Here is a 27,459-nt window from a genome sequence, read left to right as displayed (position 1 = left end):
TTGTACTTTTTGAAGAAATGCGGTTTTGACATGTTGCCCAGGCTGGTCTCAAACTACTGAGCTCAAACAATCTGCCCACCCTGGCCTCCCAAAGTGCTGGGAATTACAAGCAAGAGCCACAGTGACTGGCCAAAATTTTTTTAACTTTTAAAAACTTGTTTTGTGGCCTGTCATATTGTCTATTCTTGAGAATGAGCCACATGCTGAGGAGATGAATGTGTATTCTGCAGCTGTTGAATAAAAGTTCTGTAAATATCTATTAGATCCATTTGGTCTATAGTGCAGAGTAAGTCCGAAGTTTCTTTGTTGATTTTCTGTCTGGATGACCTGTCCAATGCTGAAAGTGGGTTACTGAAGTCTCCAGTTAATGTTGTGGGGTCTGCCTCTCTCTTAAACTCTAATATTATTTGCTTTATATATCTAGGTACTCCAGTATTGGGTGCATATATATTTATAATTGTTATGTCCTCTTGCTGAACTGACCCCTTTATCATTATATAATGACCTTCATCTCTTTCTATAGTTTTTGTCTTGAAATCTATTTTGTCTAATGTAAATATAACCATTCCTGCCCTTTTTTGGTGCCCATTAACATGAAATATCTTTTTCCATCTCTTTATTTTCAGTCTACGTGTGTCTTTATAGGTGAAGTGTGTTTATTGTAGGCAACAGATTGTTGGATCTTATTTATTTATTTTTTAAATCCTTTCAGCCACTCTATGTCTTTTATTTTATTTTATTTTATTTTATTTTTTGAGATGGAGACTTGCTCCCAGTGGCGTGATCTCAGCTCAATGCAGCCTCCACCTCCTGGGTTCAAGTGATTTCCAGCTAATTGTTGTATTTTTAGTGAAGACAGGGTTTCACCATGTTGGCGAGGCTGGTCTCGAACTCCTGGACTCAAGTGATCCACCCAACTCGGCCTTCCCAAAGTGCTGGGATTACAGGCATGAGCCACCATGCCCAACCACTCTATGTCTTTTAAATTGCAGCACTTAGTCCATTTACATGCAATGTTATTATTGATGAATAAGAACTTTTCCTGCCATTTTGTTATTCATTTTCTGGTTGTTTTGTGGTCTTCTCTTCCTTCTTTCCTTCCTTCCTGTTTTCCTTTTTGTGAAGGTGATTTTCTCCAGTGGTATGTTTTAATTTCTTGCATTTTATTTTTGTTTATCTGTTTTGGTTTATTTTATCTTTTGAGACAGGGTCTTGCTATGTTGCCCATGTTGGATTACAGTCGTGCAATCTGGGCTCACTGTGACTTCTGCCTCCCAGGCTCAAGAGATCCTCCCACCTCAGCCTCCTGAGTAGCTGGGACTAGAAGTGCACACCACCATGCCCAGTCAATTTTTGTATTTTTGTAGAGACAGGATTTTTTCTTTCTTTTTTTTTTTTTTTTTCTTTTTGAGATGGAGTTTCGCTTTTGTTGCCCAGGCCGGAATGCAATGGCACATTTCAGCTCACTGCAACCTCCGCCTCCCAGGTTCAAGCGATTCTCCTGCTTCAGCCTCCTAAGTAGCTGGGATTACAGGAATGCACCACCATGCCTGGCTAAGTTTTGTACTTTTTTAGTAGAGACGGGGTTTCACCATGTTGGTCAGGCTGGTCTCAAACTCCTGACCTCAGATGACCTGCCTGCCTTGGCCTCCCAAAGTACTAGGGTTACAGGCGTAAGCCACCATGCCCAGCAGAGACAGGGTTTTTTCATGTTGCCTAGCCTGGACTTGAACTCCTGAGCTCAAGCAATCCACCTGCCTCAACCTCCCAAAGTGCTGGGATTATAGGTGTGAGCCAACGTGCCTGGCTTGTTGTAGGTTTTTTTGATTTGAGGTTACCATAATGCTTGCAAATAACATCTTATAACCTGTTACTTTAAACTGATGACACTTAACACTGGTTGCGTAAACACACAAACTAACAAACAGGAAAGAGAAAACTAATAAAAACTCTGCACTTTATCTCTCCTGTTTTTTAACTTTTTGTCATTTCTATTATATCTTATTATATTGTCTTTGTCTTGAAAGTTGTAGTTATTTTTAGTAGGTTCATCTTTTAGTCTTTCTACTCAAGATACGAGTAGTTTATACGCCACAATTACAGCGTTATAATATTCTGTGGTTTTCTGTGTACTTACTATTACCAGTGAGTTTTGTATCTTCAGATGATTTCTTACTGCCCATTAATGTCCTTTTCTTTCAGATTGTAGTATTCCCACTAGCATTTCTTGTAGGACAGGTCTGGTATTGATGAAATCCCTCAGCTTTTGTTTTTCTGGGAAACTTTTTTTTTTTTTTTTTTTTAGATGGAGTCTTGCCCTGTTGCCCAGGCTGGAGTGCAATAGTGTGATCTCAGCTCACTACAACCTCCGCCTCCCGAGTTCAAGCGATTCTCCTGCCTCGCCCTCCTGACTAGCTGGGATTACGGGTGCCTGCCACCACACCCAGCTAATTTTTGTAGTTTTAGTAGAGACGGGGGTTTCACCATGTTGGCTAGGCTGGTGGTCTCGAACTCCTGACCTCAGACAATCCACCTGCCTCGGCCTCCCAAAGTGCTGGGATTACAGGCGTGAGCCACCGCACCTGGCCTGGAAACTGTTTATTTCTCCTTTGAAGGATAACTTCACTGGATATATTATTCTAGAATAAAAGTTTTTTCCTTCAGCACTTTAAATATGTCATGCCACTCTCTCTTGGCCTATCAGATTCCCACTGAGAAGTCATCTGCCAGACATATTTGAGCTCCTTTGTATATTGTTTCTTTTCTTCTGCTTTAGGATCCTTTCTTTATACTTGACCTTTGGGAGTTTGATTATTGAATGTCTTGAGGTAGCCTTACTTGGGTTAAATCTGCTTGGAGTTCTATAACCTTCTTACATTGGAATATTGATATCTTTCTCTAGGTTTGGGAAGTTCTCTGTTATTATCCCTTTGAATAAACTTTCTACCCTGATTTCTCTATCTCTACCTCTTAAAAAATATAGAACACTTCACGAATTTGCAGGTCATCCTTGCACAAGGGACATGCTAATCTTCTCTGTATCATTCCAATTTTAGTAGGTATGTTGCCAAAGTGAGCACTACTATTTTTTTTAGAAATGGGATCTCGCTCTATCTATCACTCAGGCTGAAGTGCAGTGGTACAGTCATAGGTCACTGCAGCCTGGAACTCCTAGTCTCAAATGATCCTCCTGCCTTAGCTTCCCAAGTAGCTGGAACAACAGGCACGCGCCATGATGCCTGGCTAATCTTTCCTTGTTTGTTGTAACAATAAGGAAAATGTATGTTGGAAATAGCTTTCTAGAAGAACTAGAGGAGCTGGGTGTAGTGGTACACCCTGTAATCCCAGCTGCTCGTGATGCTGAGGCAGGAGGATCGCTTGAGCCTAGAAGTTTGAGATCATCCTGGGCAATATAATAAGACCTTGTATCAAAAAAAAAAAGAAGAAAAGAAGAAAAAAGAAAGAATAAAGGAGAAAGAAGGAAGAAGAAGGAGGAGGAGCAGAAGAGGAGGAGGAGGAGAAATAGTGTACAAGAGATTGTTTTCGTAGTGATTTCTTTTCATAGTCCCAGCAGCATAATTACCCCTAAAGTAACCTCTGTTTGTAGTGTTCAGTTAATTCTGGCAAGCCTCCCTAAGATTCTTTCTTTCTTTTTTTTTTGAGATGGAGTCTCACTCTGTCGCCCAGGCTGGAGTGCAGTGGCGTGATCTTGGCTCACTGCAAGCTCTGCCTCCCAGGTTCACGCCATTCTCTTGCCTCAGCCTCCCGAGTAGCTGGGACTACAGGTGCCCGCCACCACGCCCGGCTAAATTTTTTTTAATTGTTTTTACTAGAGATGGGGTTTCACCATGTTAGCCAAGATGGTCTTGATCTCCTGACCTCGTGATCCGCCCGCCTTGGCCTCCCAAAGTGCTGGGATTACAGGCGTGAGCCACCGTGCCCAGCCAGATTCTTTCTTATGTTACCTCAAAGTCAAATTTTTTTATGAAAGAAGAATGGAAATGGTGGAAGCAGTTTCCTTTTTGTGCCTTTTTTTGAGAGACAGGGTCTCACTTTGTCTTCCAGGCTGGAGTGCCGTGGTGCAAACGCAGCTTACTGCAAACTCAACCTCCTGGGCTCAAGTGATCCTCCTGCCTCAGCGTCCCAAGTAGCTGAGACTACAGGTGTGTGCCACCACACCTACCTAATTTTAAAACTTTTTTAACAGATGGGGTCTCACTGTGTTATCCAGGCTGGTCTCAAACTCGTGGGCTCAAGTGATCCTCTCACCTCAGCCTCCCAAAATGCTGGGGTAACAGGCGTGAGCCACCGAGCCTGGCCTCTGCCCTACTTCTCTCCTATCCCAGTTTCTACTGTCTGAACCAATTTTGCTTGTTTGTTTGTTTGTTTGTTTGTTTGTTTATTTATTTTGTGTGACAGAGTCTCTGTCACTCAGGCTGGAGTACAGTGGTGCAATCTCAGCCCACTACAACCTCTGTCTACCAAGTTCAAGTGATTCTCATGCCTCAGCCACCTGAGTAGCTGGAATTACAAGCATGTGCCACCGCACCTGGTTAATTTTTTTATTTGTAGTAGAGATGGCGTTTCACCATGTTGGCCAGGCTGGTCTAGAATTCCTGACCTCAAGTGATCCACCTGCCTTGGCCTCCAGGTGTGAACCACTGCGCCCAGCCCACACAGAAATATATTAAATGAAAACTGAAAAAAAGGAAGAAAAGAAAAGAAAAGAAAAAAAAACTGGCTGACCATCTTCCCACTTGCCTCTCTTATCATTACAGGCTAGACTGGATAGCGAGGATTAGAACTTGATAGACTTCTGATAATAGGGAAGGCAGGACCACCACTAAGGCAAATATTGAAGTAGGCATTTCAGGTCCTGTGTTCCCTGCCTTCTTGCTGTTCACAACCCTCAAAACTTTCCTTCTAGTGCTCTAGAATTATGACAAAGTCCCATGTTCCAAAATCACCTTTCCCCTGTCCCCTACACACACAAAAAAATCCCATTTCCTTTGTGCAGATTTCAATCAGTTATCTGGAAGAGTCTCATGCTAAAAAATGAGTGGTTTATAATTGTTTAATCCAAGTGAACCTCTCAATGTTGGCATTTCCGCAGTGTAGGAAATCTACCCATTGGAGCAAGAAGGCCTTTCCCTCTCTCTCTCTCTCTTTTTTTTTTTTTCTGAGACAGGGTCTCACTCTGTTACCCAGGCTGGAGTGGAGTGGTGCAATCACAGCTCACTGCAGCCTTCACCTCCCAGGCTCAGGTGATTCTCCCACCTCAACCTCCCTAGTAGCTGGGACTACAGGTGCATGCCACTATGCCTGGCTAATCTCATGTGTGTTTTTTGTAGAGACAGGGTTTCACTATGTTGCCCAGGCTGGTCTTGAACTCCTGAGCTCATGCGATCCACTCACCTCGGCCTCCCAAAGTGCTGGGATTATAGCTGTGAGCCACCGCACCCAGCCCATGAAGGCCTTTTTTGTTGTTGTTGTTGTTGAGACGGAGTCTTGCTCTGTCGCCCAGGCTGGAGTGCAGTGGCGCAATCTCGCCTCCCTGCAAGCTCCGCCTCCTGGGTTCATGCCATTCTCCTGCCTCAGCCTCCTCAGTAGCTGGGATTACAGGTGCCCACCACCATGCCCGGCTAATGTTTTTGTATTTTTTAGTAGAGACGGGGTTTCACCATGTTAGCCAGGATGGTCTTGATCTCCTGACCTCCTGATCCACCCGCCTCGGCCTCCCAAAGTGCTGGGATTACAGGCGTGAGCCACCGCGCCTGGCCTTTTTTTTCTTGAGACAAGGTCTCGCTCTGTTGCCCAGGCTGGAGTCCAGTGGTGCAATCTCGGCTCACTGCCTCTTGGGTTCAAGTAATCCTCTTGCCTCAGCCTCCTGAGTAGCTGGGATTACAGGTGCATGCCACTATGCCCAGCTAATTTTTGTATTTTTGGTAGAGACGGGGTTTCGCCATGTTGCTCAGGCTGGTCTTGAACTCCTGGGCTCAAGTGATGCACCCACCTTGGCCTCCCAAATTGCTGGAATTACAGCTGTGAGCCACCACACCCAGCCCATGAAGGCCTTTTTTTTTTTTTTTTTTTTTTTTTGAGACAGGGTCTTGCTCTGTTGCCCAGGCAGGAATCAAGTGGCACAATCTCAGTTCACTGCAACTTCTGCCTCCCGGGTTCAAGGAATCCTCCTGCCTCAGCCTCCTGAGTAGCTGGGATTACAGGTGTGCGCCACTATGCCCAGCTAATTTTTGTATTTTTGGTAGAGATGGGGTTTTGCCATGTTGCTCAGGCTGGTCTTGAACTCCTGGGCTCAAGTGATCCACGCGCCTCGGCCTCCCAAAGTGCTGGGATTACAGGCGTGAGCCACTGCACTTCGCCTTTTTTTTTTTTTTTTTTTGAGATGGAGTTTCACTCTTGTTGCCCAGGCTGGAGTGCAATGGCGTGATCTCAGTTCACCACAACCTCCACCTCCCGGGTTCAAGCGATTCTCCTGCCTCAGCCACCCGCGTAGCTGAGATTACAGGCATGCGCCACCACACCCGGCTAATTTTGTATTTTTAGTAGAGATGGGGTTTCTTCATGTTGGTCAGGCTGGTCTCGAACTCCCAAACTCCCGACCTCAGGTGATTCACCTGCCTTGGCCTCCCAAAGTGAGCCACTATGTAATTACAGGCGTGAACCACTGCACCTGGCTTTTTTTTTTTTTTTTTTTTTTTGAGATAGAATCTCACTTTGTCGCCCAGGCTGGAGTGCAGTGGTGTGATCTCGGCTCACTGCAACCTGCACCTCCTGAGTTCAAGCCATTCTTCTGCTTCCGCCTCTCAAGTAGCTGGGATTACAGGTGTGTGCCACCACACCCAGCTAAATTTTGTATTTTTAGTAGAGACGGGGTTACACCATGTTGGCCAGGCTGGTCTCAAACTCCTGATCCCAAGTCTGCCTCGGCGTCCCAAAGTGCTGGGATTACAGGCCCCATGAAGGCCTTTCTATTGCCCATTTCATTACCCACTTTGTCTATGCTAGATCTGAGGCAGGAAAAGAAAAAATCTGTGTGGCTCTCAATTATTTCTTCTGCTAGAGAAAAGAGTGATGCTTTACGTAAAAAAAATTAAAGAAAGGGAGAAGTAGAATAGAGGCCAAGGCCTAGGCCATTCCCTCCTTTCACACACTCCTGTCTGTTATTCAAGAAAAAAGCCCGCTGGGCGTGGTGGCTCATGCCTGTAATCTCAGCACTTTGGGAGGCCGAGGTGGGTGGATCACTTGAGGTCAGGAGTTCGAGACCAGCCTTGCCAACATGGTGAAACCCCCGTCTCTACTAAAAATACAAAAAATTAGCCGGGCCTGGTGGCGGGCGCCTGTAATCCCAGCTACTCAGTAGGCTGAGGCACAAGAATCGCTTGAACCCAGGAGGCGGAGGTTGCAGTGAGCCGAGATCGTACCATTGTACTCCAGCCTGGGCAACAAGAGGGAAACTCTGTCTCAAAAAAAAAAAAAAAAGAAAAGAAAAGAAAAAGAAAAAAGCCAAATCCTTACATTAAATTGCATCAAACTAAGTACAGTTCCATTCTTCCACAATTCCAGTATAACTAGACTCTAGGAAGTCACAGACACAAGATCTAACCACTAGAGTTTCCTTAAATTATAGGTTAAGGATATTTTTAGAAAGATTACAAATTTTTTTTTTTACTTTTTCCAAAGTTCTCTTTTCTTTTTAGCTGGCTACCGAAATATCCTCCTAATTCTAGCTCCTGTAACCCCTCTATTATCTCCCAAGATATAACTCTAATTCTTTGTTCTCATGAGCACTGAATTGTGACCTACTGGGTATCACGGCCCCATGTCCTTTTTCGTAAGGTAAAACCCAGACCTAGCTGGTTGCCACTGTACTCAGACCACCTTGGGTGAAATTTGTTGGCAGCAAACTTTACATAGTTTCTGCCAAACTTGCTTTTTTTTTGTCTTTTTCAGGTTTCAGTGTGAGGTTTAATACTATATGCATCAAAACATCAAAGCTTTTTTTCAGAGAAATATACTCTCAAGTTGAACTGTGGATATCCTAGATGCCTATCCTGAGGACTTCTATGGTTCCAGACACAGCAGGTAGTGAATTGGGAGGAGCCAATACCACCAGATACCAAAGGGAACCACAGAGGGGCAGTTTAATTAATCACTGTTCTTAAATTTGTCGTTGATATAAGACACCCAGTCCAGAATCAGCTGCCCAGTTGATAGGCGACTACAGCTCCGTGGTACCCATGGTGCCTGACATGGGAATCCAATTCTTCCCCAATTCCAAGTAGGGTGGGCTGGGAGCATGCTAAACAAAGCAATGCCACCTACAGCCCTCTACATTTGCTTTTCTTACTATTAATGTAATCACCCAGCATGTAGCACAACCATGATTATGAATATAATCAAATGTGTGTCTGAACATGATAAAAAATAAAAATTGTATATTTAAACTCTATGCATATACTTTATATTCATAGTGTTACTCATCTAACATAGTCATCTGCTCACAAATACATTACAACAACATTAATAAATACAATATTAAAAGAAAGATCACTTTTGAGAGCTCTTTCCAGCAAAAAATAAAAATAAATAATCATACAGTATTATCTGCATACTCACATTTGGATTCTTTATTGCTTTGCAGGTTTCCAGAGTTCAGAGTTCAGAGAACAGTAGGAAAAGTAAATAAGTAATAATATTGTGTAGTTTAGGGAGTGAGTAATCAGTCTAAAACTTATGATAGGGTGAGCATGGTGGCTCACGCCTGTAATCCCAGCACTTTGGGAGGTCACGGTAGGTGGATCACCTAAGCTCAGGAGCTCAAGAACAGCCTGGGCAACAAGGCAAAACCCCATCTCAACAAAAAAATACAAAAAATTAGCCAGGCATGATGGCATGTGCCTGTGGTCCCAGCTACTCGGGAGGCTGAGGTGGGAGGATCACTTTAGCCTAGGAGGTGGAGGTTGCAGTGAGCTGAGATTGCACCACTGCACTCCAGCCTGGGGGACAGAGTGAGACCTCATCTCAAAACAAAAAGAGACTTACGATAAATTAAAATAAATTTAATATCAAGATCCCTAAGATAACACAATAAACAGGTAAATTCTTACCTCTGAATGCCTGGGCACTAGATCCAATACATCCCTTTTGCTCATAGACCAGTGGAATGTGAGCCCAGGATTAGCATTGCTGAAGGAGAAAGGGGTCTGGGTACTGGTTACTCCCATGACATAAACTGGCATCTGAAAATAAATAGCAGCATTGTGCTATATATTCTGCCCAGTTGCAATTATCAGAATAATGAGCCCTGAACAGAGCCATCATACTGACCTTGGTAGCTGTGATGAGCCGAGTTGCAGCTGCAAGGATCCTAACAGCCCTTAGCTGAACAACTTCAATCTGTACTTCATCCTGCTCAACAGGGTGGAGAGCAAGCTTAGGCTAAGAGGGAGTTTCTGTGGGGTGGACAGAGATGCTTTTGATAACTAGTTTGCTATTGTTTTTAACATTCTGTAAAAAACCTTGCCCATGCTTATTGCAGCACTATTCACAATAGCCAATATTTGGAGCCAACCTAAATGTCCATCAACAAACAAATGGATAAAGAAAATGTGGTACATATGTACAACAGTACTATTCAGCCATAAAAAGAATGAGATCCTGTCATTTGCAACAATATGGATGGAACTAGAGATCATTATGTCAAGTGAAATAAGCCAGGCATAGAAAGACAAAGACAAACTTCACATGTTCTCACTTATATATTTATGGGAGCTAAAAATTAAAACAGTTGAACTCATGGAGATAAAGAATAGAATGACGGGCTGTGCATGGTGGCTCACGCCTGTAATCCCAGCACTTTGGGAGGCCGGGTGGATCACTTGAGGTTAGGAGTTCAAGACCAGCCTGACCAACATGGTGAAACACATTTCTACTGAAAATACAAAATTAGCTGGGTGTGGTGGCACGTGCCTATAGTCTTAGCTACTTGGGAGGCTGAGGCAGGAGAGTCGTTTGAATCCGGGAGGCGGAGGTTGCAGTGAGCCTAGATCACACCATCACACTCCAGCCTGGGCAACAAGAGTGAAACTCTGACTCAAAACAAACAAAAAAGTAGAACAATGGTTACCAGAGGCTGGGAAGGGCAGTGGGTGGGTAGGGGGGCTATGGGGATGATTAATGGGCACAAAAATATAGTTAGATAGAATGAAAAAGGGCTAGTATTTGATAGCACAGCAGGGTGACTACAGTCAACAATAACTTATTGTTTATTTAAAAATAACTAAAAGAGTATAATTGGATTGTCTGTAACATAGAAAGGATAAATGCTTGAGGTGGTGGATACCCCATTTACCCTGATGTAGTTAATATGCATTGTATGCCTATATCAAAATAACTCATATACTGTTGGGAATAGGCCCCCAAATCTGGCCATAAACTGGCCCCCAAAATGGCCATAAACAAAATCTCTGCAGCACTGTGACACATTTGTGATGGCCATGATGCCCATGCTGAAGGTTGTGGGTTTACCAGAATGAGGACAAGGAATACCTGGCCCACTCAGGGTGGAAAACTGCTTAAGGCGTTCCTAAGCCACAAACAACAGCATGAGCAATCTGTGCCTTAAGGACATGTTCCTGCTGCAGATAACTAGCCAAAGCCCATCCCTTTGTTTCACATAAGGAATGCTTTCAGTTAATCTATAATCTATAGAACCAATGCTTATCACTGGCTTGCTGTCAATAAATATGTGGGTAAATCTCTGTTCATGGCTCTCAGCTCTGAAGGCTGTGAGCCCCCTGATTTCCCACTCCACACTCTATATTTCTGTGTGTATGTCTTTAATTCCTCTAGTGCCACTGGGTTAGGGTCTCCACAACCAAGCTGATCTCGGTAAGTGGTGCCCATATGTGGGGCTCCAACCTGGGTCAAAGGGTCATTGGAGCGACTGTTGGAGAACGTGGAACTAAGCTGGAGGACACCTGAGTACTCTTAAGCAATCCCTGTGGTGAGTAAGAAGGGGAGCTTGGAAGCATCAGCATCAGGGTAACAATGGAACAAGTGTGGGCTCTAGTTTGTTCCACCTTGGAACATTTTCACACTGATGATGTGGAGGAAGGAAAGTATATCGAAATAACAGAAGAGGTGAAAGAGCAGGTTTGTTTGCCAGCTAAAGCTAAAGTAGCAAAGAGGAAGAGGTTCATCCCTACCCTTCTGCACCCCCTCCTTATTTTGAAGAAAAAGAGTGGCCTGACCCTCCAGATCTTTCTTTTCCGGAGGACACTGGGCAAAAAGTAGTTGCCCCAGTGACTGTTCAAGTAGCGCCTCAAGCAACCACTCTCAGTTCTATTCAGGCAGGAATCCAGCAAGCTAGAAGAGAGGGTGATATAGAGGCTTGGCAGTTCCCTGTTAGGATACACCCCCCAGATCAACAAGGAAATATTATAGCTATGTTTGAGCTTTTTCCTTTTAAAATACTTAAAGAGTTTAAACAGGCTATTAATCAGTATGAGCCAGGTGTATGCCTGAAGTGCAAAAAAGGAAAACATTGGGTTAATCAGTGTCACTCTAAGTTTGATAAAGATGGGAAACCGATTTTGGGAAATGCCATGAGGGGCCTGTCCCAGGCCCCGTTCCAAACCAGGGCATTTCTGGCTCAGGCCACTCCCTCAACCCTGTACAATGTCTGTCTGTCCCCCGCCACAGCTGGTAATGCTGCAGTAGATTTATGCTGCACAAAAGCTGTGAGTCTTCTGCTTGGGGAGCCCCAGCAAAAAGTACCTACGGAAGTCTGTGGACCCTTGCCAGCGGGGATGATAGGATTACTTCTAGGTAGATCTAGTTTAAATTTAAAAGGAGTGCAAGTACATACAGGAGTCCTTGATTCATATTACAGTGGGGAAATTCAAATTGTTATATCTACTTCTGTTCCCTGGAAAACAGAGCCAGGAGAGCGTATAGCACGGCTCCTGATTGTGCTGTATGTGGAAATGGGGAAAAGTGAAAAACAAGAGGATTTGGGAGCACAAATAAACAAAGCAAAGCAGCTTACTGGGTGAATCAAACTACTGATAAACATCCTCCCTGTGAAATAACTATTCAGGGAAAGAAATTTAAAGGTTTAGTAGATACAGGAGTGGACATTTCAATCATTTCTCTACAGCACTGGCCATCTGTGTGGCCAATTCAACCAGCTCAACTTAACATAGTTGGAGTTGGTAAAGCCCCTGAAGTATATCAAAGTAGTTATATCTTGCATTGTGAAGGGCCCAATGGACAACCTGGGACTATTCAACCAATTATAACTTCTGTACCTATAAATTTATGGAGAAGAGATTTATTACAACAATGGGGAGCACAAGTTCTAATTCCAGAGCAATTATATAGCCCTCAAAGTCAACATATGATGCATGAAATAGGGTATGTCCCTAGTATGGGACTAGAAAAATATTTGCAGGGTTTGAAGGAACCGCTTCAAACAGAAAGAAAAGTTCCTGCCAAGGCTTTAGGATATCATTTTTGATGGCAGCCATTGTTAAGCCTCCAGAATCTATACCTTTAAAATGGTTAACAGACAAGCCAATTTGGATAGAACAATGGCCGTTAAGTAAAGAGAAACTGGAGGCTTTAGAGGACTTAGTTACTGAACAATTAGAAAAAGGACACAGCTCCAACATTTTCCCCTTGGAATTCTCCAGTCTTTGTTATTAAGAAAAAATCAGGTAAATGGAGAATGCTGACAGATCTTAGAGTCATTAATTCAGTTATACAACCTATGGGGGCATTACAGCCAGGACTGCCTTCTCCTGCTATGATTCCAAAAAACTGGCCTTTAATGTCATAGATTTAAAAGACTGTTTCTTTACTATCCCCTTAGCTTAGCAAGACTGTGAATGGTTTGCATTTACAATTCCTGCAGTAAACAACCTGCAGCCTGCTAAGCGTTTTCATCGGAAAGTGTTGCCAGAAGGCATGTTAAACAGTCCAGCAATTTGCCAGAAGTATGTAGGGCAAGCAACTGAACCTACTCATAAAAAATTTTCACAGTATTACATTATTTATTATACGGACGATATACTTTGTGCTGCCCCCACTCGAGAAATATTACCCCAATATTATGATCATTTACAAAATTCGATTTCTTGCACTGGTTTAATTATAGCTCCTGACAAAATTCAGACTACTACTCCTTACTCCTACTTAGGGACCTTAGTAAATGACACTACAATAGTGCCACAGAAAGTAACCATATGTAGGGATCAATTGAAAACATTAAATGACTTTCAAAAATTACTAGGGGACATTAATTGGATATGACCTGCTCTAGGCATTCCTACCTTGCCATGAGTAATCTATTTTCTATCCTTAGAGGAGATCCTAGTCTCACTAGCCCTCGACAATTAACAAAGGAGGCTGAGGCAGAGTTACAGCTGATTGAAAAGCAAGTCCATAAAGCTCAAATAAATAGAATAGATCCAGAGAAGCCTCTAGATTTGCTAATGTTTTCAGCTCAGCATTCACCTACTGGTGTTATTGTCCAAGAACAGGACTTAGTAGAATGTTTTTTTCTTCCACATACTAATTCACAGACTCTAACTCCTTATTTGGATCAAATTGCTACCTATGATAGGAAATGGGAGAACTCAGATTGTCAGATTACATGGATATGATCCCAGAAAAATTACTGTCCCTCTCACGAAGGCATAAATACAGCAAGCTTTTATAAATAGTCTTTCTTGGCAAACCCATTTAGCTGATTTTGTGGGTATTCTCAATAATCATTTTCCTGAAACAAAATTATTTCAATTTTTGAAATTAACTAATTGGATTCTCCCTAAAATAACTAAATTTAAACCAATTGAAGGTGCTGAAAATGTCTTCACAGATGGGTCTAATAATGGTAAAGCTTATTCTGGCTCAAAAGGTAAAGTTTTTCAGATGCCCTATACTTCAGCTCAAAAAGCAGAGCTTGTAGCTGTAATTGAGGTATTGACTGCTTTTGATATGCCTATTAATGTGAGTTCCAATTCTTCATATGGGGTACATTCTACACAGTTAGTTGAAAATGCTCAGCTACAATTCCACACTGATGAGCAACTGATGACTTTATTTACCCAATTGCAAATAGCAGTTAGGAGTAGAATGCACCCTTTTTACATCACTCACATTAGGGCTCATGTAACTCTTCCAGGACCTTTAACTGAAGGGAATCAAATGGCTGATTGCCTAGTTGCTACTACAATATATAATGCTAGACATTTTCACAATTTTTTTTTGAGATGGAGTCTTGCTCTGTTGCCCAGGCTGGAGTGCAGTGGCGTGATCTTGGCTCACTGTAAGCTCTGCCTCCTGGGTTCACGCCATTCTCCTGCCTCAGCCTCCCAAGTAGCTGGGACTACAGGCACCCACTACCGCACCCAGCTAATTTTTTTATTTTTATTTTTAGTAGAGATGGGGTTTCACTGGGTTAGCCACGATGGTCTCGATCTCCTGACCTCATTATCCAACTGCCTCAGCCTCCCAAAGTGCCGGGATTACAGGTGTGAGCCACTGTGCCTGGCCGACACTTTCACAATTTAACCCATGTTAATGTCTCTGGTCACAAAGCGCAGATACAGCACTACCTGGAAAGAAGCTAAAACTATTATCCAGCGATGCCCAACTTGCCAAATGGTACATTTCTAATCTTTTACAGCAGGAGTTAATCCTTAAGGATTGAAAACTAATTCTCTTTGGAAAATGGATGTCACACATGTTCCCTCATTTGGGAGACTAGTTTATGTACATGTATGTGTGGACACCTTTTCTCACTTTGTCTGGGCTACAGGCCAATCAAGAGAGTCTTCTGCCTCTGTTAAACATCACCTTTTGCAGTGTTTCCTGGTGATGGGCATTCCAGCTTCTATTAAAACAGATAATGCCCCAGGCTATAGTAGCCAAGCTCTAGCTACATTTTTCTCTGTATGGAATATTAAACACATTACTGGTATCCCATATAATTCTCAAGGACAAGCCATAGTGGAAAGAATGAACCTCTCCCTAAAATAGCAGTTGCAAAAGCAAAAGGGGAGAAACAGGGACTACGGAACCCCCGTATGCAACTAAATCTAGCATTATCGACTTTAAATTTTTTGAGCCTGCCTAAAGGCCAGATGCTATCAGCAGCTGAACAGCATCTACAGAAACCAGCTGCAAAGACAGAAGCAGAACAATTGGTTTGGTAGAGAGATCCGTTAGCAAAAAGTTGGGAAATAGGTAAAATAATAACTTGGGGTAGAGGTTATGCTTGTGTTTCTCCTGGACCAAATCAACAGCCGATTTGGATACCATCACGACACCTGAAACCTTATCATGAGCCAGACGCTGAAGAAGAGATTCTGGGAGAAACCCGAGGATCCCCTGGTTGCAGCCATGTCAAGACTGATGCTGAGGAGGACCCCAACTGTCATGAGCAACACCCGTGAAACACAGCCACCTACCCGGGGACAGATCAAGAAGCTGTCAAAGATGGAGGAAGAAAACCTGAGGAAAGTGGGACAACCAGTCACAATGAGTAATTTAACAATAGCTATGATAGTGGTGATCACCGTTGCTGTGAGTATTCCTTCAACAAGGGCTGACACAGAAAACAATTATACTTATTGGGCATATTTATCAATCTTGGCTGGCAATAATGCCTGGATGTAATCACTCTATGACGCAGTTACACATGCTTTCTGATCTCAGTATTTACCATAATAAATCTGCTCCTCTAATTGAGGCATACCACCCTCAAAAACCTATTTGTAAACAGAACTGAATCTGGCCAGAAATAATGAATGTACTTGTTTGGGAAGATTGCACTGCAGAACAGGCAGAGATGCTGCACAATCATTATTGATTGGTCCCCAAAGGGGATGTTTAGCATGAATTGCACCTCCCAGTCTGTGTGCCATAGCCACACTATGTTCAGCTGGTCTGAACAAAATGGTCAGATGGTAGAAATGATAAGAAGTATGGCAAGAGTTCCTACTATCTGGAAACATGGCAGTATAGTGGCACTTCAACCTCAAATGATATGGCCCGCTCTAGGGGCTAAACAAAAGGATTTGTGGAAACTATTAATGGCTCTTAATAAGATCCAAATTTGGGAAAGAATAAAAAAGCATCTAGAAGGACACTCCGCAAACTTGTCTTTGGATATTGCAAAATTAAAAGAACAAATATTTAAAGCATCCCAGGTACACCTGACCTTAATGCCAGGAACTGGAGTGCTTGAAGGAGCTGCAGACAGATTAGCAGCTAGTAACCAGTTAACATAAAAACACTTGGAGGCTCTGTGATTTCGATGATGATTGTGCTTTTAATCTGTGTTGTTTGTCTTTGTATAGTCTGCAGATGCAGATCCTGACTTCTGCGAGAAGTAGCTCACCATGATAAAGCCGCCTTTGCTTTTATTGTCTTGCAAAAATAAAAAGGGGGAACATGTTGGGAACAGGCCCCCAAATCTGGCCATAAACTGGCCCCAAAAATGGCCATAAACAAAATCTCTGCAGCACTGTGACATGTTCGTGATGGCCATGACGCCCATGCTGAAGGTTGTGGCTTTACCAGAATGAGGGCAAGGAATACCTGGCCCACCCAGGGCAGAAAACCACTTAAGGCATTCCTAAGCCACAAACAATAGCATGAGCAATCTGTGCCTTAAGGACATGTTCCTGCTGCAGATAACTAGCCAAAGCCCATCCCTTTGTTTCCTGTAAGGAATGCTTTTAGTTAATCTATAATCTATAGAAACAATGCTTATCACTGGCTTGCTGTCTATAAATATGTGGGTTAATCTCTGTTCAAGGCTCTCAGCTCTGAAGGCTGTGAGCCCCCTGATTTCCCACTCCACACTCTATATTTCTGTGTGTGGGTCTTTAGTTCCTCTAGTGCTGCTGGGTTAGGGTCTCCACAACCAAGCTGGTCTTGGCAATGTACCCCATAAATACATATATTGTTATGTATTACAAACATTTGGAAAAAACTTATTAGATAGACATATTTGTTTTTCTCTTCTTCAAAGCATTCTTTAAGGATGGGGACCATATCTTATAACAGTGCCAAGTACTCTGTGGGGTTTTCACTAAAGATGACATTTTCCATGCCTGGTTGACAGAATGCCAGGTGGGGGCACTATAAGGCTTTTCCTGGGCTGCTGACACCCTCCTCATTACCACTGCCTCCCTATCTCCCCCAGTATGGTTCCTCAATAGAAGAATAGAAGCAGAGCAGAGCAAATAACCAATACCTGAGAAAACACAATGACTTTGCCAGTATCTTCATTTACTGTCTGGATGGTGCCATGAACCACAGCTGTGCCAACCATCTTCCCTGTAACTTGCCCCCTCCTATTAACAACAGCCACGGTCTGATTACTGATGGAGAAGTGAATGATGGATTGGGGCTGGGGGCCACCTTCAGACATTACCTGGAATTTAAATATACCATTGAATGCCTAGAACATGAGGGAGAAATCATGTCTCTTTTCCCAACATTTTGTCCAAGCAACTTGACTTCTTCATCTTCCCCCATTTCTTGAACAACATATCCCATATCAACTCAAATGCAGAAGAAAGGGAAGTACTGCAAATGATCCATGGGATTCCAAGAGAGTTTTTATATGATGTACATCATAGGTCAGGGAAAATACTAATCTTGTTCTTTATCAGATCCACTAGTACTTGGGTGAGAGTAAATAAGAGATCAATAGGAAGAGAGGTGTGTGTGTGTGTGTGTGTGAGAGAGAGAGAGAGAGGTAAGGAGAAAAGGTAAATCTTATTTTTTCTGCCTGTAAGTTCACCTGCATCATATTCATTGGAATCAGTGTCATTTTCTCTGGAAGAAGTCTGAATGGAGGAAACACCTTGAAGGAGAAAACCAAAAGGACAACAGTAACTAACTAGAGTCAATTTTATAACATATCATGGTCATTTAAAATTTTTTTTTTTTTTTTTTAGACAGAGTCTTGCTCTGTTGCCCATGCTGAAGTGCAGTGGCATGATCACAGCTCACTGCAGCCTTGAACTCCTGGGCTCAAGCAATCCTCCAGCTTTGGCCTCCTGAGTGGTTGGGACCAGAAGTGTGCACCACCACGCCTGACTAATTTCTTTCTTTCCTTTCCTTCCTTTCCTTCTCTTTCTTTCTCTCTTTCTTTCTTTCTTCCTTCCTTCCTTCCTTCTTTCTTTCTTTCTTTCTTTCTTTCTTTCTTTCTTTCTTTCTTTCTTTCTTCTTTCTTTCTTTCTTTCCTTCTCTCTCTCTCTCTTTCTTTCTTTCTTTCTTTGTCTCTCTCTCTCTCTCTTTTTTTTGAGAAGGAGTTTCGCTCTGTCACCCAGGCTGGAGTGCAGTGGCGAGACCTCAGCTCACTGCAAACTCCGCCTCCCAGGTTCAAGCGATTCTCCTGCCTCAGCCTCCCAAGTAGCTGGGATTACAGGCACCTGCCACCATGCCCAGCTAATATTTTGTATCTTAGTAGAGACAGGGTTTCACCATGTTGGCCAGGCTGGTCTCAAACTCCTAACCTCAGGTGATCCACCTGCCTCAGCCTCCCAAAGTGCTGGGACTACAGGCGTGACCTACCACGCCTGTCCATGCCTGACTAATTTCTTAATTTTTTGCAGAGATGGGGTCTCCCTATGTTACCCAGGGTGGTCTCAAACTCCTAGGCTCAAGTCATGCTCCTGCATCAACCTCTCAAAGTGCTGGGATTACAGGCATGAGCCACCAAACCCAGCCCATCATGATCTTATTCTAAGGAAAACTCTTAATTATCTACAAAAAAGTTACACACAAAGATATGTAATTTTATGTGTAATAGCAAAAAATTTAAAAGTATTTAAGTAGGAATACTTAAATAAGTTATATATCCACTCACTAGAGTAAAAGTGATCATTAAAATTATGTTTACAGTTAACTTTCCTTTTTCTGAACACATATAAAAGTAGAACAGCTGGGCTGGCGCAGTGTCTCACACCTGTAATCTCAGCTACTCAGGAGGCTGAGGCAGGAGAATCGCTTGAACCCAGAAGGCAGAGGTTGCACTGAGCCAAGATCGCGCCATTGCACTTCAGCCTGGGCAACAGAGAGAGACTCTGTCTCAAACGAACAAAAAAACAATGGTTGCCTCTAAGTAGTGAAATTACAGGTGATTTTCATTTAACACCTTTAAAATTTGTGCTTTCCAAATTTTCTTTTCTGTCACCCAGACTGAAGTGCAGTGGCACAATCATGGCTTATTTCAGCCTGGAACTCCTCCTGGGCTCAAGTGACACTCCTGTTTCAGTCTCCCAAGTAGCTGGGACCACAGGCATGCACCACTACACATGTTTTTCCAAATTTTCTATAAGAACTGTTTTATACAGAGAGACAAAACCCAAAAATACTGCATGTTGTGCAAGAGTTAGACACTATCCTTTTTTTCAGTCAAATGATTTTTTTTCTTGAGACAGGGTCTCTCTCTGTCACTCAGGCTGGAGTGCAATGGCACATCACAGCTCACTGCAGCCTCAACCTCCAGGGCTCAAGTGATCCTCCTACTTTAGCCTCTTGAGTAGCTGGAACTACAGGCACACCATGTCTGGCTAATTTATTTTATTTTATTTTTATTTTTGTAGAGACAGAGTCTCACTATGTTGCCCAGGGTGGTTTCATACTCCTGGGTTTAAGTGATGTTCCCACCTCAGCCTCCCAAAGTGCTCACATGGTTGTGTGAGCCACTGTGCCCAGCCAGTCAAATGATTTTTAACTTGTATAAACTAACAGAAAAAGACAAATGATGTTAAGCAAGAAAAAGTACAAATTTTGGATGAGATAATTTCCTTACTTCAATGTGCCGAGGAGTTGATGTGTATTTTCTTCCCATCTTGTCCTTGGCAATAGCCACAAGTGTGGTTTGCCCAATAGTGGTAGCTCGAAGAATATAATTTTCAGAGTATTCGTCCTGTTGCTCCATTGGTCTGCAAAAACCCATGTATTTTCAGGTGAGAAAGATTTTTGTTTTGTTTCAAGACAGGGTCTTACTCTGTCGCCCAAGCTGGAGTGCAGTGGCATGATCTCAGCTCATTGCAGCCTCAAACTCCCAGACTCAATGTATCCTCCCACCTCAGCTTCCTGAGTAACTGGGACTACAGGCACATACCACCACTCCTGGCTAATTCTCTTATTTTTTGTAGAGCCGGGGTCTCACTGTGTTGCCCAGGCTGGTCTTGAATTTTGGATTCAAGCAATCCTCCTGTCACAGCCTCCCATCATGCTGGGATTGCAGCATGAGTCACCACGCTTGGCCAAGATTAGGTTCTGAAAGTGGCCAGTGGTGCATCTTTCCAAGGTGCTTAACATTTTCTGCTCATTTTAACTCTGGTTAGGGGGAATTGCAAGAAAATAAATTTCCAGAGTGAAGACAAATTTCAAGGGAATGGTGGAAGGCTCCTGAGAGGCAAAAATTTGTTCTAAGGCTCCAGAGGAATAAGGGCAATATAAAAATAGACTGGTAAAATTGCAAATACTAAATTGCCTGAAATTCCTGAATTTCTCCTTTCTCAGACGGGAATACCAGTATGTCTGCCTCTAAATATATTTTTAAAGGGTCCTCTATCCTGAAGCACCCCCAAAAGATATCATCCAAGGAGAGGTTTCAGAAAATGGAAATATTAATGACATGTGACCTTAGCCCCCAAACAAGGCATCTGAGGACCTCGAATGTGTGTGTGTGTGTGTGTGTGTGTGTGTGTGTGTGTGTGTATTTTAAGAGATGTAGGCCTTGCTATGTTGCCCAGGCTGGAGCGCAGTGGCTATTCACAGGCACAATTATGTTATAGTGTGCTAGAGCCTCCAACTCCTAGGCTCAAGTGAATCTCCTGCCCTAGCCTCCTGAGTAGCTGGGACTACAGGCATGTACCCTCACGCCAGGCTCAAATGGATATTTTGTAGAGAGCTGAATATGGGAAGAGAGTATGGGCTGAAATGCAATCTAACAGAAAAGGAATGGAGAAAATCTGAAATAATCTAAGGTAAGGGAAAGCTGACCAGGTTACCAGGAGGGAGAGTCTTATGATATGCATAGTGGGAAGGAAGTATTGAAATGGTACTTACGTCAGGGTGACAATGGCAGAAGCCAACTGAAGTTTGAGTTCCATGTTTCTGAAGTATTTATTTTGGAATGGGCGTTTGGAAGAGCCAAGAACCCTCACAGTCACTAACACAGTTTTGTCTATTTCAACCTAGTAGTTAAAAAGAAAAAGATTTTAGCAAAGGTGTCTCATTCACCAATGGCAGTCTAACTCTTAGAGGGCAGTGTACTTTTTTTTTTCTTTCATGCTAAATGATCCTGGTCAGCCTTCAATCAAATAAGCTTAATCTATGTGTATTGTTTTAAGTTGTTTTTTAACAGTCTATTTATCTTCATCTGTTTAATGTTGAAATGTTGTTCTTTAAGGGCAGGTATTTCCATTAACATTACCAGAAGTCCTGGTATACACACACAGTAGCTGAGCACAGACTATATTAAGGAATGCTGGGGAGTGAGAATAAGGCTTGCTTAATTTCTGAAATAAAACAAACATGTCTCACCTTATCAATCAGATCAAGCTCCAGCTCTTGTATGTCTGACACCCTGAGGTGGGCTGTTGCTGGACCCAAGAAAGCCAAACAAAGATCATAGACCTCCAAGGTAAAAAATCCAGGATGTAATGGAACTAACTGGAAGTAAGAAGATGGTAGCTGGATAAAGAAGCAAACATGCTCCAAGCATAATCAAAGCAACTATTTTCACCCAAAGCAGAATAGAAAACATCTTGCTTTCTTTGAACTGGGGACTCTCAGACGTCACGTAACATTATTCAGGCATAGCATAATATGTACACTTAATGTGATGTTTCCGATTATGGCAAAATCTGTACTTTAACAAATATAGGTTGGGCGCAGTGGCTCACGCCTATAATCCCAGCACTTTGGGAGGCCGAGGCAGGAGGATCACTTGAGCCCAGGAGTTCAAGAACAGCCTGGGGAACAAAGCAAAATCCTGGTCTCTATAAAAACTTTTTTTAAAAAATTAGCAAGGCTGGGCGTGGTGGCACATGCCTGTAATCCCAGCACTTTGAGAGGCTGAGGCAAGAGGATTGCTTGAGCCCTGGTGTTTGAGACAAGCCTGGGCAACATGGTGAAACCCTGTCTTTACCCAAAACAAAACAAAAATTAGCTGGGCACGGTGGTCCGTGCCTGTAGTCCCAGTTACTCAGGAGGCTGAGGGAGGATCACTTGAACTTGGGAGGTTGAGGATGCAGGGAGTTGAGATTGTACCACTGCACTTCAGCCTGGGAAACAGAGTGAGACCTTGTCTCGAAAAAAAAAAAAAAATTAGCTGGGCATGGTGGCACATACCTATAATCCCAGCTACTCAGAAGGCTGAGGTGGGAGGATCACTTGAATCTAAGAGTTCAAGGCTACAGTGAGCTATGATCATGCCACGCACTCCAGCCTGAGCAACAGAGTGAGACCCTATTTCTACTGAACAAAACGAAACAAAAACAAATAGTAAAGAGCAGAATTTATGTTGATTGAATTCAAGCAGAATCCAACATACGTATTCAGCTTCTCAATTATAAATAGGGAAAGGATGTCATGAAGAAAAATCGTGTGCATTTATGGCACAATCACTAGTAGGCGGAGAAAGCATTAGGCCAACTAACACTGTTTTTTCTTTCTTTGTGCTACAGTTCCTGCACAATAGCATGTTTTTTTCACATCATTTGTACCTTAGTCTTCCCTTTTTAAAACATATATTATGACTAGGGTAAGTTAAATTACTTTAAGCTGTTAGAAAGGAACTATATACATATATTAATATATGGTATTATTTTTATTACTATAAATCAACTAAAAACAAATCCTTTGGCATACTGACTATGGAGTTAGGTTAATGTTTTGAGTTGTCATGTCCTGGCTGAAAACATCATATATTCATGCTATAAAGTCAACAGTGGCCTGGCGCAGTGGCTCACACCTGCAATCCTAGCACTTTGGGCAGATCACTTGAGGTCAAGAGTTCAAGACCAGCCTGGCCAACATGGTAAAACCCTATCTCTACTAAAAATACAAAAATTAGCCAGACATGGTGGTGGGCTCCTGTAATCCCAGCTACTCAGGAGGCTGAGGCAGAAGAATTATTTGAACCTGGGAGGTGGAGGTTGCAGTGAGCCGAGATCGCACCACTGCACTCCAGCCCAGGCAACAGAGCGAGACTCTATCTCAATAAATAAAGTCAATAGTATATTTAAATATTTAAGTATCTACACAGATGTGTGCTTTGAAACTTATAAAAATGAAACTTCTTTTAACGGAAATCTTCTAACGGAGATCTCTTATACTGTCTCTGTTCAACCAGAAGCAAAAAAAGCACTCCCTTTTGGTTGAAGAATCTATATAGGTTAAAGAAAGAAAGGAAAATGTTACTTCTGTAACAAGTTTTAGACACAAAATGGAATTTTTCCAATCTCCTCAGAATGAGTTTTGGCCTGAGACCATCAATCTGGGACTGTCTCTAGAGCTCACCTCAACAGAGCTTTCTGCTTCCATGTAAGTGATGGTGACAACACCCTGCTCACTGCTGTTGACTAAAAAATAACCAGATCCTTCCACAAGGCTAAATGTTTCCTATGGAAAAATCAGACAAACAATATTTTGTTTGCTTCAGTTTATAAATAGCTCAAAGGAAATAATTTCTACCTACCTAAGAAAGAATATGGGATAAAAAGATTAAAGTGAATAGACAAAAGACAAAATATAATTATTAAAGTACAATTTTTAAGCACAGTGCAACTATTATATATGTGTTTTACATATATGTATCAATTATTTTCAACACATAAGTAAGTTTTTTAATTGTTATGCTATTAATTTTAATAACTTCCCCTCCAATATGATTCCATTTAACTAGACTCATACAGCTTCTACCTTTACATCAGGGTGGTTATAGATGGTGGCATTCTCAGGCACTACAGTTACATCATCTACCAGGAGCAGTTCCACATCTACAGATCTGGGCAAGTTGGAAATTTCCTAGAAATATAATAAGAACCACAAAAGTGAATATAAACATCTAATTCTTGGCCGGCCACGGTGGCTTACGCTTGTAATCCCAGCACTTTGGGAGGGTAAGGCTGGTGGATCACCTGAGGCCAGGAGTTTGAGACCAGCTTGGCTAACATGGTGAAACCCCATCTCCACTAAAAATACAAAAATTAGCCAGGCACGGTGGTGGGTGTCTGTAATCCCAGCTAGTTGGGAGGATGAGGCAGGAGAATCGCTTGAACCCGGGAGGCAGAGGTTGCAGTGAGCCAAGATCATGTCACTGCACTCCATCCTGGGTGACAGAGTGAGACTTCATCTCAAATAATAATAATAATAATAATAATAATAATAATAATAATGTCAATGTCTAATTCTTCAGCTCTATGGGAGAAGTTTCCAGGACTCTCTCAAGTGCCAAAATAACAGAATTACAGAGGTATATAGTCTCAGCTTTATGTAAGTTGTACAACTTTCAAAGAAGAGCTTTACATTCCAATTATTTAATTTATATTTCTTATATTATAATCTCCACTCACTTTCGGGCTTTTCTTCTCTGAATAGCCCACAAAATTGACTCCAATCAGTACAGTCCCTTTTATCTGATGTACTTTAAGGATCTGATGACCTGGAAACATGCAGAAAAATACCCTGTGAGAAACAATAACATGTAGAATACGCAAGTGTTTCTAGAAAACCACATTCTGCCACAGTTTTTCCAAATGGTGCTTTATTGCAGGGGAGGAAAAACTCTCAATGGGGAAATACATAAGAAAAAACTGTTTTTTGTTTTTGTTTTTGTTTTGAGATGGAGTGTCGCTGTGTTGCCGAGGCTGAAGTGCAGTGATGTGATCTCGGCTTACCACAACCTCCCGGGTTCAAGCAATTCTCCTGCCTCAGCCTCCCAAGTAGCTGGGACTGCAGGCGCATGCCACCATGCCTGGCTAATTTTTGTATTTTTAGTAGAGTGGGGTTTCACTATGTTGGCCAGGCTGGTCTCGAATTCCTGACCTCGTGATCTGCCCGCCTCGGCCTCCCAAAGTGCTGGGATTACAGACACGAGCCACCATGCCCGGCCTGAAAACTGGGTTTTTGTGCTGACCATGCCAATATGTACCCATATGACCCTGAGCAAACAGTTTATCTCTTAGTTCCTTTATTAAATGAGGGACTGGGCCAGGCAAAATCTAAAATTCTTTCTAGCTTTGATGGTCTATGAGTCCAAAAATAGGCTGACAAGTGTAATTTTTTGTCCAATTTACAAATGGAAGTGAGAAAGGGATAGTCCTTTGGGATCTTTCATCTTTCATTCTCCCAAATTGTCCTCTACATTTACATGTCATGTAAGTCACTTAGCAAAGTGTTTAAATGGCTAACTGTTCTTAATTAGATCAATCCAAACTCCTTAAACTTGTATTTGAAGGCTTCCATATTCTGACTCTGCTTTAATCATTCATTTTTCTTTCTCTTTCTTTTCTTTCCTCTTTCACTCTTCACCTTTCTCTCTCTTTTCTTTTTCCTTTGTGTGTGTGTGTGTGTGTGTGTGTGTGTGTGTGTGTGACAGGTTCTCACTCTTCACCCAGGCTGAAGTGCAGTGGTGCAATCACAATTTACTGCAACCTCTACCTACCCGGCTCAAGCAGTCCTCCCACCTCAGCCTCCCAAGTATCTGGGACCACAGGTGCACGTCAACATGCCTGGCTAATGTTTTGTAGAGACAGGGTCTTGCTATGTTAACCAGGCTGGTCTTGAACTCCCGAGCTCAAGTGATCCTCCTGCCTCAGCCTCCTAAAGTGCTGGGATTACAGGTGTGAGCTACTGCACATGGCCTTTTTTTCTTTTTTTAATTTAACAAACATGAATCTGCCACTTCACTTAGGTCAGTTTTAATTTTGTCCTCAATATATAATCATGCCTAAATCTGTGAGGCAGTTTCTTGTGATGCCACATTCATTCAACAAATATTTATTGAGGGTCTACTACATGCCAGGTGCTATGTTAGGTAATTAGAATACAGAAATTAAGAAGAAAACACAATCCTTGCCTTCGAAGAAACCCATAGTTTAGTGAGGGGAGACTGAGTAGTAAACCAATCAATGCAATACAGTGTGATAAGTGCTATTATAGAAGTACATACAGAGCACATATAGTATATAAGAGCACAAAGAAGGAATATTTATTTTAGACTGGGAATATAGAGGGACAGAAAACTCCTAGGTTCCCTAGAGGAAGATTTCAGCCCAGTGAAGATGCGAGAAAAGCATGTTTTAAGAAAATAGAACATATGCAATATATGCAAAGGAAAGAAGAATGACAAGCTTTGTCATAGTTAGGGATCTAAAGTTGTCGAGGGTGAGAAAAATATAGGATATGTGTGGATAGTAATAACAGGTGAAACCAAAGAAGTAAACAGGGTCAGTCTGTTAAGCTACAACATACAAATTTTACCCTGAAAGAATGGGGAATCTCTGAAGACAATATGGTGACAGTATAGTCAGCGGTCAGGACTACGGGCTTTGATGGCAGGGAGTTTGCTGCTTCATCTATTTACCTTTGTAATCTTAGGTCCTAAAACTGAGCCAATTATAGTAAGAACTAAATAAATGTTTGATAAATCAATAAATTCACAAAATGGGGATAATAATACCAATCTCTCATGGTGGTTAGAAGATTATGTGAAAAAGTGTATAAAGTAGTGCAGTGCCTGGCATGTCATGAGAGCTCAGTAAATAGCAACCAAAAAAGGATTTTAAGAGAGATATTCAGACTTGTATTGTGAAGAAGAATCATCTTCCAGTGTAGAAGAAAGTGGTACAAAAGCTAACTTTTAGATTTCCGGGATGAGCATTTGGGTAGATGTAGAACCATTCAATGGAATAGGGAGCACTAAAGTACATATATTATATATATGTATGATATGGTATATTATACATAATATGTATATATTATATATAAATTATATAATATGTCTACATATTTTATATGCATATATTAAATAATATTTTATTATTTTTTAATAGAGGTGGTGGGGGGTCTCACTACGTTGCCCAAGCTGGTCTTGCACTCTTGGGCTTAAGTGATTCTCTTGCCTCAGTTTCCCAAAGTGCTGGGATTACAGGCATGAGCCACTGCACCTGGCCTAAATAGTTATATTAATGGTCCACAGTGAATCATGCCTGCTGGTATCCATGCCTTTGTATAGTCCCACCCACCTTGACTCTGGTTTTTGTCAGGTGACTTACATTAGTGAATGGTACATCAGCGAATGGGACATCAGCAAATATGACACAAGCAGAAGCTTAATAAGCACTTGGGCATGAGGGCTTGTTGCCTTTTTAGAACCTCATCTATGCCTCG

General features: G+C 42.2%; 1 protein-coding gene and 1 non-coding gene across 6 annotated transcripts in view; both read right to left on the bottom strand.

Moving 5' to 3' along the window:
• Positions 1-27,459, bottom strand: part of NUP210L (nucleoporin 210 like) — a 166,148-nt gene that overhangs the window by 46,627 nt on the left and 92,062 nt on the right. For 2 of the 5 annotated variants that reach the window (XM_031010422.3, XM_055360119.2), the window contains exons 18-27: positions 24,642-24,730; positions 23,989-24,093; positions 23,587-23,688; positions 21,607-21,735; positions 21,130-21,257; positions 19,862-19,994; positions 17,843-17,905; positions 17,291-17,470; positions 9,349-9,429; positions 9,129-9,260 (exon numbers count right to left, since the gene is read on the bottom strand). In XM_031010422.3, the coding sequence (XP_030866282.1) occupies positions 9,129-9,260; positions 9,349-9,429; positions 17,291-17,470; positions 17,843-17,905; positions 19,862-19,994; positions 21,130-21,257; positions 21,607-21,735; positions 23,587-23,688; positions 23,989-24,093; positions 24,642-24,730 (1,142 nt within the window). The remainder of the gene's footprint in view (positions 1-9,128; positions 9,261-9,348; positions 9,430-17,290; positions 17,471-17,842; positions 17,906-19,861; positions 19,995-21,129; positions 21,258-21,606; positions 21,736-23,586; positions 23,689-23,988; positions 24,094-24,641; positions 24,731-27,459) is intronic. The other 3 variants (XM_055360127.2, XM_055360113.2, XM_055360132.2) reach the window with 3 other exon arrangements.
• On the bottom strand, positions 2,974-3,080 carry LOC115932150 (U6 spliceosomal RNA). Its single transcript, XR_004068473.1, has one exon. It is a non-coding gene; the product is annotated as a U6 spliceosomal RNA (small nuclear RNA).

Source organism: Gorilla gorilla, chromosome 1 (assembly GCF_029281585.2).
Source record: "Gorilla gorilla gorilla isolate KB3781 chromosome 1, NHGRI_mGorGor1-v2.1_pri, whole genome shotgun sequence".
Lineage (NCBI taxonomy): Eukaryota > Metazoa > Chordata > Mammalia > Primates > Hominidae > Gorilla > Gorilla gorilla.
The sequence above is the reverse complement of the archived record's forward strand: the minus strand, read 5'-3'. Positions and strand labels throughout refer to the sequence as shown.